Source organism: Molothrus aeneus, unplaced genomic scaffold (assembly GCF_037042795.1).
Source record: "Molothrus aeneus isolate 106 unplaced genomic scaffold, BPBGC_Maene_1.0 scaffold_60, whole genome shotgun sequence".
In the NCBI taxonomy this organism is placed as follows: Eukaryota; Metazoa; Chordata; class Aves; order Passeriformes; family Icteridae; genus Molothrus; species Molothrus aeneus.
Window position 1 is genome coordinate 522755 of NW_027099212.1, and position 14429 is coordinate 537183.

The window sequence follows — 14429 nt, forward strand, 5'->3', positions numbered from 1 at the left end:
CAAATAAAGGCATTAGCTACTTCTGCAACAGTTAATGTTGTAATACACAGCACATTGTCTTTATCTTGATACTTTGTGAGTGCCTAAACTAGAATATATTTATTACACTATAAATATATATTTTACACAGCGATTTGGGTAAAAGGCTGACAAAAATTGTAGTGTATCAAAAGCAGTTAAAAAGTGATTACAAACTGTATTATACCAAAATAATTTGGAAAAACCAATATAATAGAGAAAGTAAAGACTACATAGTTATTCATAACAGGGAGAAGGTGTATGGAAGGGTTTATTTGATTTCTCCTTACCCTGTTCTGATTTTGTCAGCAATAAATTCAATTCATATCTCTAGATCCGAGGCAGTTTTGCCCGTGACAGGATTTGATGAGTGATCTCTCCTGGTCCTTGTCTCAACCCAGGAACCTTTCATTCAATTTTCTCTCCCCATCCAGGTGTGGAGGGCAGTGAGAGAGCGGCTGTGGTGGGCACGGGGCATCCGGGCACTGTCCATCCATGGCAAGGCAGGGAGGAGGAGGAGGGTCCAGGTCAGGTTGTTGAGCAGCTTGGTGTGGGATTGGCAGTAGCTCTGGGGCTCTCTCAGACCCTTGGGGACAGGGACAAAGTGATCAATTGCTGCATTTCCAGACTGGTTCCCTCACAGCTGTGCCTGCAGCGGCGGTTTCCAGCCAGCCCTGCTCTGAAAACCATCAAAGGCCCTCCCAGAGCCACTGCTTGGGCTCCATTGGAGTTTGTGCTTCTTGCAGGGCTGAGCAAACCACAGGCAGGGCCTTTTTCCACCCATAGAATTCTCACCTCTGCAGCAGCTCTAAAGCTGCCAGAATCAAAGCCAAGGGGGCAGGGGGGACCCTCAGGTGCTGGCTGCCACCTGGGGCTGGGCAGAGCAGGGCTGGGCAATGGCCATCCCTGTGCAGTGGGGCTGGGCCATGGCTGGTCACAACCTTGGATGGCCACTGGCTTCAAGGAGCAGGAGTCTGGGAGCTCCTTCCTGCCTGGGGCTCCATTCCCCAGCTGCTCTTCCTGGCTCAGATTCAGCAGGGGACGAGCAAGAATGGAGAAGTCTGGACCCCTCCAGAGCTGCCATGCCCCAGGACAGGAGCCCCTTGTCCAGCATGTGTCCCCCCTGGGACAGGATCCCCCCAGGACAGGAGCCCCCTGGATGTGCCCCCAGGACAGAACCTGCCCCCCCCCATGTGTGACACTCAGCACAAACGGCCTCTTCCTTTTTCTGCAGCAGAGAGAAAGTGAAAGTGTTGGGGAGGACACAGTTGGACACCCCCATCCCCCACAGCCTCCCCAGCCCTCCCTGCAGACCCCTCACCCCTGCTTCCTCCACCCTGGGCTTTCCCCAACCCCTTCCCTGCTCAGGTGCCCACCAGGATCATCAGGGCACAATCTGGGGACTTGTGAAATTGAGGGGTAAAATGATGGAAATGGAAAAAAAGAGAGAGAAAAGTCCCTGGGGGCTGGGGGGACACAGACCCAGAGCACCTCAGAGTCTGTCTGGACTGACCCCCGGGCTGCCAGCACCTTGTGGGGGCAAAACTGGGCCCTGGGTCACCCCAAAATCTGAGGCACCCAGGGAAGGAGCTGTGAACCACAGGCTCACCAAGCCACTTCTCATGCCCATGACCTCCATTCACCTGGAAATCAAATCATGGGACCCCCATTTCTTGTGTCTCTCCCCTCTGCAACCCCCATCCCAGCACTGACATTCCCCAGGATCTCCATGGCCCAGCACCCTACTCCCAAGGAACCCTCTCCAGTTCATTCCATCTCCTGAAATCCTCCTTTCCCCAGGACCTTGATTCTTCCAGGACCTCCATTCCCACGGGATCCCCTATTCCCCCAGCATCCCCATCCCATGACCCAAAATCCCTGGACCCCATGTTCCCCTGGGACTCCCATCCCTGAGTCCCCCCAGCTCTGGGAACCCCCATTCCCATGGCACCCCCATTCCCAGGGACTCCCCCAGTTCAGGACCGCCATTCCCAGGCACCCCATCCCTGGCTCCCCAAACCCCTGAGGCCCCCACTCCTGGGAAACCCATGTCCCACTTTGTCCACCCAGCCTTGTCCCCAGACTGTTTGCACCCTTCCCACAGCTGTCCCCATGGCCACATCCCCATGATCCTGTGCTTGTGGCCACCCAGCCCCCACCAGAGGCCACCAACACGTGAGGACAAGACCTGACCTCGCTTCCTTCCCCTTTGGCCAAAGAGCCACCACCCAGGGGACAGCCACCCCCGGCAGCGAGTGACAGCCAGTGCACATGGCTGGGGACACCGGGATGGCCGGGAAGGTGGCGCTGCTCCTGTGGGGTGAGTGCCCCGGGCATGGGCCTGACACCCCAGGGATGGGGAGGGGAGGGGGCACAGGGGGGCTGTGGTGTCCTCTGAGGTCCCCAAGGCCAGGAGAGCCAGAGCATGAGGTCACTGGAGCCATGGGGTGGCTTTGGGGGCAGGGGAAGGGGGACAGGAATGTGGGAACAATAACAGGGGGTCAGGGATTTGGGGAGGCAACATGGGGCAGGTGGGGGTGACCTGTGCCAGCACGGGGTGGCTGTGACATCCCCAGTTCAGGGGTGCCCACAGTGTCCCCATGTCCTGCCTGAGGAAGGGGTGGCTGCAGTGTCCCTGTCCCTGAGGGGTCCATGTCACACAAGGACACTTTGGGCACATCCCCCACACCCCATGGCCCTCTGCCTCTGTCCCCACGGTTCCACCCCCACCCAGCCCTGTCCCTTCTCCCTTCCAGAGCTGTGGGGTAGCGTTGGGGACAGAAACAGGAGACAGGAATGTCGGGACAGGGACAGGGGGATGAAGATGCGGGGACAAGGATGTGGCAGAAGGAACCTTGGGGCTGGGGCAGCTGCAGGGACAGGGACAAGGAGACAAGAACCAGGTGTTTGGGCCATGGGGACAGGTGCCACTGGAATGGGACCATGGGCACAGGGCCGTGGGGATGTGTCTGTGGGGCTGGCAGGGGTGACCTGTGCTAGAACAGGGTCCCCATGCCTGAGCAAGGGTTGGCTGCTGTGTCCCTGTCCTCAAGACCTCTGTGCCACACCAGTGCCCCCACTGAGACTTTTTGGGAACAGCCCCTAAACCCCATGCCCTCGTGCTGCTGTCCCCATGGTGCCACCCCCACCCAGCCCTGTCCTTTCTCCCTTCCAGCCCAGACCCTTGGCCTCGCTGGTGAGTCCTCGGGGGATGCCATGGCCCCACCCCGCTGTCCCCAGCCCCACACTGGCCCTGGCAGGCTGGTGTCCCCTGTCACCCACAGGTGCCCAGACCACCCAGCTCCTCGTGTTGCCACCCTGGAGACCAGCATTGCTGTGGAACGGGTGACACTGACCTGCCAGGGCTCGGGGACCGCCGGTGCCACCACCTGGTACAAAGACGGGCAGCGCTGGGGGCAGCAGGGACGTGACCGCCTCAATGTCACCGAAGGTGGCACCTACACGTGTGACAGACCTGGCACCGGGCACAGCCCTACGGTGACAATCTTACATGGTGAGGGGCGTTTGGATGTCCCCAGCCTGGCACCCACAGGGACCCCAAGGGATCTGGGTGGGCTCCGCTCCATGGGTCACCTCCTGGTGTGACCAGAGCCCATCCCCTCCTCTGGGGACATCCCAGAGCATCCCTGTGCAAGGAGACTTCTCTGTCACAATGGGTGGCTCCTGGTGCCTCCTGGTGCCATCATGACCCTCCTGATGGCCCTGGTGTGACAGGACCCCTCTGTCCCCCAGACTGGCTGGTGCTGCAGGTGCCAGCACGGGCGCTGCTGGAGGGGGACACGGTGACACTGCGCTGCCGGAGCTGGCAGAACAAACCACTCAGAGATGTGTACTTCTACCACGATGGGAAGAACTGCAGGGGCTCCATGATGGGACTGAGCTCTCCCTGTCCCCTCTGCGGCTGCACCACAGCGGCCGCTACCACTGCACGGGCCGGGTGGTGGCACAGTGGAGAGATTCAGAGCAGGTGACAGTGACAGTGCACAGTGAGTGCAGGGATGGGGACAGGGAAGCCCGACATCCTCCGAGATTTTCCCCAGCACTGCCTGAATCCTTCATCCCTCCCTTTACTCCTCCCTGGGTCACCCTAAATTTCCCAAGTCCCTCTTGGTTTCCCCCATGACTGCCCAGTTCCCCCTGCAGATCCCTCATCCCTCTCCTTGTCCTCCCCAGCCCTCCCTGGATTCCCCACCCCTTCCAAGGGCCCTGCTCCACCCTCTGGTCTCCCTCCCTTCCCTGGGTCGTCCCGCCCATCTCTAAACCCCAAATCATTCCCTGAGGCTCCTCAGTCTCTGGTCTGGTTCCCCATCCCTGCCTGGGTCTCTCCCCCTTTCTACAGGGTCTCGCCATTGTCCCCAGGTCCCAACATCCTCCCAGGGTCCCCTTCTGCTCACTGGGATCCTCTCTGTTCCCCTCCAAACCCCTTCTTTCCCCTCCATGTCCTCCACCCCTCTGGGGTCCCCAGTCCCTCCTGTGTCCCCCTGCAGGGGTCACGCTCTCGGGGGTGTCCCTCTCAGCACAGCCCCCCAGGGGACAGGTGGCACTCGGGGACAGCCTGGTGCTGAGCTGCACGGTGGCCGTGGGGACAGGTCCCCTGTCCTTCTCCTGGCACCGGGAGGGCTCGGGGGCACCGCTGGGCATTTCACCCTGCCTGGAGCTGCACCATGTTGGGGACAATGACAGCGGCCAGTACCGGTGCCGGGTCAGCGACGGGGACAGCATGGCTGAGAGTGACCCCATGAATGTCACTGTCCTGGGTGAGCGGGACCCTCGAGCTGGGGATCACCACACCCATGGCACCCTCATCCCACCTTTCTTTGTTCCAGCCCTGTCTCTGTCCCCACAGTGCCCGCGGCCAATGCCACCATCACCCCTGGTCCCCTGTCACACCAGGTGCGTGCAGGTGACAACGTGATCCTGCACTGCTCAGTGAAGGTGGGCTCAGCCCCTGTCACCTTCACCTGGCTGCACAATGGGCAGGAGGTGGCCCAGGGTCCCCTGCTGGAGCTCAGGGATATCAATGTGGGACATGTTGGCACCTACCAGTGCATGGCCACCAACCAGCTGGGACAGGACGGGCACCGCGTGTTCCAGGCACTCAGCCCAGAGGTGGCCTTGGAGGTGACACCTGGCTCACCCTGGGTCACAGGTGGGGTCCCGCAGGGTCACCAGGGAGTGCAGGACCTTTGGGGGGATGGGTGACCCTGATGTGTCCCCCTCTGTTTCTTGCAGTGGCTGCAGGCGTCAGCGGGGCCCTTTTGTTCCTGCTCCTGCTCGTGGGTGTTATTGTGGCCTGGCACCGGTGGCACCGTGTGGGTGGGTGACAATGGGGGGACGGGGGTCATGGAGAGAGGTGGGAAGGGCCCCACAAAAGGGGGGCCATAGGGCGACACCCACAGCCCCTGACTTGGGTGGGGCTGAGCCCCCAGTGTCCATGGCTGAGAGCCCTGGGAGCTGTTGGAGGGTCCTGCAGGGATGTTGGGGGTTCTATCAGGGGTTCCCCTCCCTGCCAGGCTCAGGGGTCTGGGGACTCAGGCTGCTGGTGCAAGTGGGGGGACCATCAGGGATACTGGGGGGCCTGGGGAGGATTGTGTGTCTGGTGGTGGTTCAGCATTCCCAGGGGTGGATGGGGGCCCCTGGGTCTCCAAAGTCACCCCTCCAGTTTTCCTTTGCAGATGCCAGGAAGCACCAGGAAAGGTGGGTGCAGGCTCCAGCCATGATACACCTTTTACCCAAACCCCCAGCACCTCCCATCCCCTTCCACACTCCCCCTTATTCCTACAGGGCCCCACAAGACCCCCTGGCACCCTCAGTGGAGGATCCTCAGTCGACGTACATGGAGCTGCAAAGGAAACCGTGGGAGCCCAGCGACATCTATGACAATCTACACCAAAAGTTGTGATGCTCTGGGAAGCAGGAGGCACTGGGTGACACTGGGGGTGCTCCCTCCATGGCTCCTGTGGTTGCCCATCCTTCCAAGGGAGGTGGTCATGGTCAGGGGGAGGCTACACAGGGCACCCTGTGCTCCCCATTCCCCCTCCCACTACCCCTGTCCCATCCCACTGTAAAAGGGGGAGTCAGGGAGGATTCTTGCTGAAAGGTTTCTCGGATGAAAATGAAGCACAAACATGGCAATATTATATCTGAGAACTGTTTATTGATAAAGGAGGGTAAGAGTTCTTCCCAAAGGGGAAGAGAAGGGAGTAGAAAGGGAAAAGGACAGAGAGAGAAACAGAAGACAGGGACAGCGTTACCACAAGAAGTCCGGGCACTCTGTGGGCATCAGCTCGGCAGATGGAGTGTGTGTGCTTCAAGCCAGGGCGAGCCCTCATGGCTTTTGTGAGTGGCTGGGCGTGATTTCCAAGGACGGCACCTGCGTGTCTCTGGCATTGCCAGCGATGGCTGTAGGGGCTGGCTGCGGGCTGGTGCTGGGCACTGGTGGCTCTGGGCTGGCTGCCGCGGGCTGGGGCTGCCGTGGGCAGGTGCAGCAGGCTCGGGGCTGGGGGCAGCGTGGGAAACGCGGCAGAGGCGGCGAGTGGGCGCAGGCAGCATCCGCTCCATCGGGGAAGCAATGAAGGAACGTCCAGGAGGAGCAGGAATGAGCTGCCTCGGGGAAGCAGTGAAGCAGGGAAGAACGGGTGCGGACAGGGAAGAAGGACCACCGGGAGGAAAAGGTGAGGGGGGGGAGTATCGGTGATATTTTTGCCTGACAACTGGGAGGAATGATGCATCTGACTCCATCTTTTCAGAAGGCTAATTATTTACTTTATTATACTCTATTATTCTATGCCATATTACATTACATCTAAACTGAATCTGCCAAGCACTCAACTGCACTCCACTGCACACAATCTCATGACTGTCAGCCAACAGTCCCCACACACACACACCTGGATTCAATTGGTCAGTGAATCAAAACACTCACACCAGAATCCAATTACCAATTCCCTTCAGGTAAACAATCTTCCACAATGCATTCCACTTGTGAAAAACACAGGAGCAGTAAATGAGATAAGAACTCTTTGGATCATTCTTTGATTCTCTCACTGCTTCTCCCAGGTTCAGAGAATGTCAATCCCACAGGGGAGGAGGGCCAAGCTCTGAGCAAGCCCCTGATCCCTCCAAGAAACCCAAAGCAAAACGCTCCTGTTCTGTCAGAATGTGTTGCTGTTATTTGCAAAGGCTCCTCCCACAGCCGGATTTCCTGGGCATTTTTTGCCAGACATTTTCCCGGGCATCTGTCCCACCAGCCTGTGGGGGTCACTCACAGCCAGATCACTGAGGCTTTCTCTCCCCTGATTCTCTGTTTCGTGAAGCCTCGCCAGGGACAGGGTTCCCAGCACATGGACAACCACAGAGTAATTATTCAGTCATGTGTAGCATATGTTAAGACATAAATAAAATTCAGATTTGTTCCTCTTAACCCCAGTGTGCTTAGTGGCTCTGCAATCCCCCTCCCAGTGCTCCCACTAAGGTGGCTTACTGGTGACCGTCCCAGTTCCAAAGGGGTACAGGACCTGTTTCCCTGCCCCTGGGACAAAAATGCAACTCTTTTGTTAAACAGGCAGAAATGGTGTTTCTTTGTTTAGCTCTGTCAAGGAAGCTGAACAAGGTGGGAACCTCCATTGGAATGGAAAATACAACCCCCATCACTCTGAATTATTGTAACATTGAAATTACGGGGCTTTTAGGCAAAGATGTAGGAACAGGAATAAGAGCTCTTTACTGGTATGTACTGTGAGAAACAAGTTAATGGAAGTTGACTTTTGCTGGATATTATATTAATTGATATTACATTATTGATGATATTGTTGATTAAATATTGTGATGTTGTTAGTGTTGGGACAGTGATGTGTATTGTGGAGTGGCTGATGTTGTTGGGGTGTCCATTTAATACTGGGGCCCAGCCTGGGCCCAGCCATGGCCCAGCCCCACTGCACAGGGATGGCCATTGCCCAGCCCTGCTCTGCCCAGCCCCAGGTGGCAGCCAGGACATGAGGATCCCCCCTGCCCCCTTGGCTTTGATTCTGGCAGCTTTAGAGTTGCTGCAGAGGTGAGAATTCTGTGGGTGGAAAAAGGCCCTGCCTGTGGTTTGCTCAGCCCTGCAAGAAGCAGAAACCCAAAGAGAGCTCAAGCAGTGGCTCTGGAAGGGCCTTTGATGGTTTTCAGAGCAGGGCTGGCTGGAAACTGCCCCTGCAGGGGCAGCTCTGGGGCAACCAGTCCAGAAATGCAGCAATTGAACGCATTGTCTCTGTCCCCAAGGGACTGAGAGAGCCCCTGCCCTGCTGCCAATCCCACACCAATCTGCTCAACAACCTGACCTGGACCCTCCTCCTCCTTCCTGCCTTGCCGTGGATGGACAGTGGCCGGATGCCCCTCACCCACCACAGCCGCTCTCTCACTGCCCTCCACACCTGGATGGGGGGAGAGAATTTAATGAATGGTTCCTGGGTTGAGACAAGGACTGGGAGAGATCACTCATCATATCCTGTCACGGGTGTGAGAGTCAGTCAGAATTTTCCCTCATCTGCCTCACGATCATCATTTGGGGACCACTGTAGAGAAGACCCCCCCTGTCTAGAATCTCTGGCTCTGAAGGAGAAAGTCACATGCCAACAAGGCCCTGAGATCTGAGAGCATTGCTAAGTTATTGTTTTCACGGGTGTTGTTTGCTGTATGCTAAGAAAGGGACACTGTGCCCTTTTTGCTACAATAGCCTTGGGAGCTGTCCCACCTCTCGGCCTGGCTGGACTTTTCCTGAGTTCTGGGTGGTCCCCTGCAGAAGACCCTCACCTGTTTTACAACCACCGTGACAGACAGACTGAGATGCAAGAAGCCTTTCCATCAAGGACTGAGACATGAAACCCCCACGTGAAAAGTCCTCCTCTCCTCCTTCCAAGGCCTGGGACTGAAACCCCCAACCCGGAGGAGATGTGTGGGGGGAGGCAAGCTGACCAAAGCGTGATGCTTGCCTGCAGCTTGTGACCACAGGACCAACAAAACAATGGTTCTCACCTGCTGCCTAGCTTGGACTCTGTGTACCCCCCTTTCTATTTTTCCCCCCTGAAGACCTTTGTTTCAGTTGCAAAATTTATTACCCCTTGCCCCAATGAAAAAGAGGATAATTGGGGTCCAGATGAACTGTGCCTCTGAGATCTCCGGATCGTGACAACGGGCCAAGCTGCCTGGGATTTAGAGATACGAATTGAATATATTGCTGACAAAATCAGAGTAGGATCAGGAGAAGTCAAATAAACCCTTCAATACCCCTTCACCCTGTTATGAATAACTATGTAGTCATTGGCTTTCACTATTGTATTGGTTTTTGCAAATTATTTTGATACAATACAGTTTGTAATCATTTTTTAACTGCTTTTGATACACTACTATTTGTCAGCCTTGTACCCTAATCCCTGTGTAGAATATATATTTAGTGTGAAAAATATAGTTTAGGCTCTCCTAAAAGACCAAGATAGAGACAATGTGCAGTGTATTACAACATTAACAGTTGCAGAAGTAGCTAATGCCTTTATTTGTGTAACTAAGTGACAATGGTGAGAATAACTCAGATAATTTTGTGAAATAGCTAATGTTAATTTAATGTACTAGTGGATTATCTTATCTGTATGAGAAGAACACATTGAAAAGTAGTGAGTAAATAAACATCAAAAAAGAGAATGCAAAGAGGAATTTACCACTCACCCTTCAGTTATCAAGAACTGTCAAACCACAGAACAGGGGGACCTTGTAAGGACATAAAATATATAAACTTAATCTGCAGTATGGCATGTACTTTATGAAAATGAATAAAGGGTTAAACCAAGCAAAAGAATTCCCAGAACATGTGAACTGGAAAGAATGTTTGAATATGTATAACCCTCCTGAGTATGTATTTACCAATACAATGAAAAGGTATGTAGGAAGAATTGTTGTAGTTAACTGTAGGCCTCTGGCAGTTGCCAAGCACCCAGCCCACTGTTTACTGTCCCTTTTATCCCTTATTAAACATTTACAAATTTTAAAGAGTGAGCCTTGTTTCTCACACAGTTTAATCAATCGTGTCATTTTGTGTACAGTAAGAGTGAAAAACATTGTGTGCCCCCTGGCTCTGGGAGGGGGAATGAGGAGCCCTGTGGGTGCTGTGAAGAGGAAGAAGAGACCCCTGAGGGGAATCGATGCCCCCAGTGCCCCCAGTGTCACAGCACATCATCGCAGTCTCAGGGGTCCCACTGTCCCTCGTGGGGTCCCGACAGCTCCGTGTTGGTCACTTGTGGATCCTGAGGTGGGGCAGGGCTGGGGGACACCCGTGGGGGCCCTGAGAGAGACACCGGTTGTGGGGATCTGGTTGGGGGGTGACACCTGTGGGTGACGTGTCCCTGTCCTACCCTGGAATTCTCCCACTGCCCACTCAGTGCCCCTGATGTTGGGGTCCATCACATCCCCCTCCTCTGGGGGGTCTTGTGGGGATAAAGGTGGTCTGGGTGGTGTCTGGGGAGGCAGAAATGGGAGTCCAGGCCCGAGCCCCCCCCTCACCTGTCCTGGAGCTTCCTGGCCGCTGCAAAGGAAAGGGGAGGGGGTGACCGTGGGGACACCGGGACCCCTGAACCTTCCTGGGGCCTCAACAGTTTCAACCACCCACGGGACCCCCAACTCCCCACTGCAGGCCTGATTCCCAATGGACCCCTGATTTCCCCCCGGACACTCTGAACATCCCTGAACCCCCCAGAACTTCTGCATCAATGCAGAGCCACAACCCCCCCCCCTCTCCCCGCCCCCAGTGCCCCTAACCTTCTGAGTCCCCAGAACCCCAAGCCTGGAAGGGAGGGGAACCCCCAAACTCCCGCAGGACCCCCAAAAGATCCCCCAACATTCCTGTACAGCCTGCCAGGTGTTTCCCAAACCCTCCAGGAGCTCCAGGGCCACCCCAATGTTCCTCAAAGCCTGCCAAGGAATAACCCTGGAGCCCAACCAAGACTCTCCAAATTCCCCCAAAATCCCCCAGGACCCCCAGCCGAGGTCACTGCAGGCTCAGTGTCCCCCAGCTCAGGGGCCCTGGGTGCTGCCAATCTCTGCCCCCATTCTGGGGTTTCCCCCTCACTCCAGGACCCCCATCCCCCCCATTGTCACCCACCCCGGTGGTGCCACCAGTGACAGCCCCCGATGACAGCCAGGAGCAGGAGCAGGAACAGGAGGGTCCTGCTGACATTCACAGCCACTGCTGGGGACAGAGGGGACACATCAGGATCACCCATCACCCCGGGGTCCTGAACCACCCGGTGACCCCGTGTGACCCCAGCTGTGACCCAGGGTGAGCCAGGTGTCACCTCGAGGGCCAGCTCTGGGCTGAGTGCCTGGAACACGCGGTGCCCGTCCTGTCCCAGCTGGTTGGTGGCCATGCACTGGGAGGTGCCCGAATGTCCCACATCGAAGTCCCTGAGCTCCAGGAGGGGACCCTGGGCCACCTCCTGCCCATTTTGCAGCCAGGTGAAGGTGACAGGGGCTGAGCCCACCTGCACTGAGCAGCGCAGAGTCACGGGGTCACCTGCATGCACCTGGTGTGACAGGGGACCAGGGGTGATGGTGGCATTGGCCACGGGCACTGTGGGGACATAAAGAAGGCTGGCACTAGGTGAGGTGGGATGGGGGTGCTGCGGTTGGGGTCACCTCCAGCCCGAAGTTCCTGCTCACCCAGGACGGTGACATTCAGGGGGTCACTCTCGGCCACGCTGTCCCCATTGCTGACCCGGCACCGGTACTGGCCGTTGTCTTTGTCCTCAACGTGGTGCAGCTCCAGGTGGGGGCTGGTGCCCAGCAGTGCCCCCGAGCCCTCCCGGTGCCAGGAGAAGGACAGGGGACCTGTCCCTGTGGCCACCACGCAGCTCAGCACCAGGCGGTCCCTGAGTGCCACCTGTCCCCTGGGGGGCTATGCTGAGAGGGACACCCCCGAGAGCGGGACCCCTGTGGGAGGGGGTGACAGAAGGGGACAGTGAGGGACCTGGGGCAAAAGGGAGGGGAAGAGGGATCCCAGTGAGGGAGAGGGGGCGAAGAGACTGGGGGGTCTTGAAAGGGACTCCAAGGAAGGATGGGGGGTCAGGGAAGGGACACCTGGTGAGGGAGGGGGCTGACACCAGGGAGGGTACAGGGACCCAAGGGAGGGGATGGTGAGACCTGGGGAATGTGATGGGACTTCAGAGAGGGGTGAGGGGACCTCGGGAGGGGTGAAGGGACCCAGTGAGGGATGGGGTCTCCTGGCACTGATGGAGGTCCCCAGACAGTGATGTGGGACCCAAGCAGACTGTGAGGGATCCCCGTGCCCATCCCCGCACTCACTGTGCACCGTGACACAGAGCCGGGCTCTGCTCTTCCGTACGACCCCCCCTTGGAGTGCACCTGGCAGCTGTAATTCCCCGAGTGGGAGACCCCCAGGGCGGGCACCAGCAGCTGCAGGGACCCCTACGGGCCCCCCACCACCTGCCCGTCCTGGTAGAACACGTGCAGGAGAAGGACTTGGGGCCGCAGGGGGCTGGGGGTGCTGAGGCAGCTGAGAGTCAGGGGGGACCCCTCGGTGGGCTTGGGGGGACCCTCCAGCACCAGCACCGAGAAAAGCTCAGGGAAGGAGAGGGGAGGTGAGGACTGTGACTGAGTCTGCTGGGAAGGGGCTTTGGAGGTGTCAGGAGATCAGAATTCCAACTGTGGGGGTGCTCACCGTGCACTGTCACTGTCACTGCTGCTGACCGTGAAAGAAAGGGCTTCACAAAGCCACTGCAGCTGTAGTGACCGCTGTCGTGCAGCTACAGAGGGGACAGGGACAGCTCGGTTCCCCTGAGGGACTCCCACAGATTCTTCTCCTCCCAGTAAAATCGCACCCTCCTGACCGGGTTGTCCTGCCGGCCCTGGCAGCGCAGGGTCACTGTGTCCCCCTCCAGCAGTGCCCGTGCTGGCACCTGCAGCACCAGCTCATCTGTGGGACAGGAGGGTCCCATCTCACTGAGAGGCTTGAGACAGGTGCAAGGAGGGTCCCCATGGCACTGGGGACATGTGGGTGCACTGGGATGAACTGGGATGTTCCTGTGTGCAGGGCACCACACAAGGGGTGTGAGGCCACCCACAGAGTGGAGCCCACCCAGATCTATCAGCGGCCACCCAGATGATTTAAGATCCCCACTCACCATCTAAGACCCTAACGGGGGGGCTGTGCCCACTGCCAGGTCTGTCACACGTGTAGGTGCCACTCTCAGTGACACTCAGGTGGTCGAGTCCCTGCTGCCCCCAGAGCTGCCCATCCTTGTACCAAGTTTGGCACCGGCGGTCCCCAAGCCCTGGCAGGTCAGTGTCACCCGGTCCCACAGCGCCGCCGGCCTCCAGGGGGGCTCCACCAGGAGCTGGGTGGTCTGGGCACCTGTGGGTGACAGGGGACACCAGCCTGCCAGGGCCAGTGTGGGGCTGGGGACAGCGGGGTGGGGCCATGGCATCCCCTGAGGACTCACCAGCGAGGCCGAGGGTCTGGGCTGGAAGGCAGAAGGGACAGGGCTGGGTGGGGGTGGCACCGTGGGGACAGAGGCACCGAGGGCACAGGGTGTGGGAGATGTCCCCAAACTGTCCCATAGGGGACAGCAGTACATTCCTGTCCCCCTTCCTCTATCCCCACAGCCACCCCATGGCTCTGGTGACCTCATGCTCTGGCTCTGCTTGCATTGGAGACCTCAGGGGACACCACAGCCCCCCTGTGCCCCCTCCCCTCCCCATCCCCGGGGTGTCAGGCCCGTGCCCGGGGCACTCACCCCACAGGAGCAGCGCCACCTTCCCGGCCATCCCGGTGTCCCCAGCCATGTGCACTGGCTGTCACTCGCTGCTGTGGCCACCGCTCCCCTGGCTGGCGGCTCTTTGGATGATGGGGAAGGAAGCGAGGTCACGTCCATCCCCATGTGTAGGTAGCACCTGGTGGGGGCAGGATGGCCACAAACTGGGGACAGGCTGGGGACAAGGCTGGGTGGGACAAGGTGGGACATGGAGTTCCCAGGAGGGGGGGCTCAATGGGTTTGGGGAGCCAGGGATGGGTGTGCAGGAGAATGGGGGGTGCAGGGATGGGGTCCCTGAGCAATGGGGGTCCTGAAGAGGGGGAGTCACCTAGGATTGGGGTGGGAGGCATGGAAATATGGATCCCAGGGCTGGGGAGACTCAGGGAGAGGAATCGTGATGGAACGTGGGCTCCAGGGATTTGGAGTCATGGGATGGGGGTTCTTTGGATGTGGATGATGGGAGAATGGGGGAGCTGAGAGGATGAAGGTCCTGGGGGATGGGAGATTTCAGGGCTTGGAATGAACAGGAGAGGGTTCCTTGGGAATGGGTTCCTGGGCCATGGAGATCCTGGGGAATGTCAGTACAGGGAT

General features: G+C 58.0%; 1 protein-coding gene and 1 pseudogene across 1 annotated transcript; one reads left to right on the forward strand and one right to left on the reverse strand.

The window, feature by feature from the left end:
* The first annotated feature begins 470 nt into the window (after positions 1–470).
* On the forward strand, positions 471–5941 carry LOC136571093 (Fc receptor-like protein 2). Its single transcript, XM_066571462.1, is given in 12 exon segments — positions 471–545; positions 2238–2338; positions 3194–3214; positions 3303–3356; positions 3359–3532; positions 3772–3882; positions 3885–4025; positions 4527–4796; positions 4886–5188; positions 5272–5355; positions 5715–5736; positions 5824–5941. Coding segments are annotated over 11 exon segments (1347 nt in total). The 5' UTR covers positions 471–545; positions 2238–2289.
* A 4146-nt stretch (positions 5942–10087) lies between these two features.
* LOC136571094 (low affinity immunoglobulin gamma Fc region receptor II-like) lies at positions 10088–13851 on the reverse strand (annotated as a pseudogene).
* Positions 13852–14429: the final 578 nt, after the last annotated feature.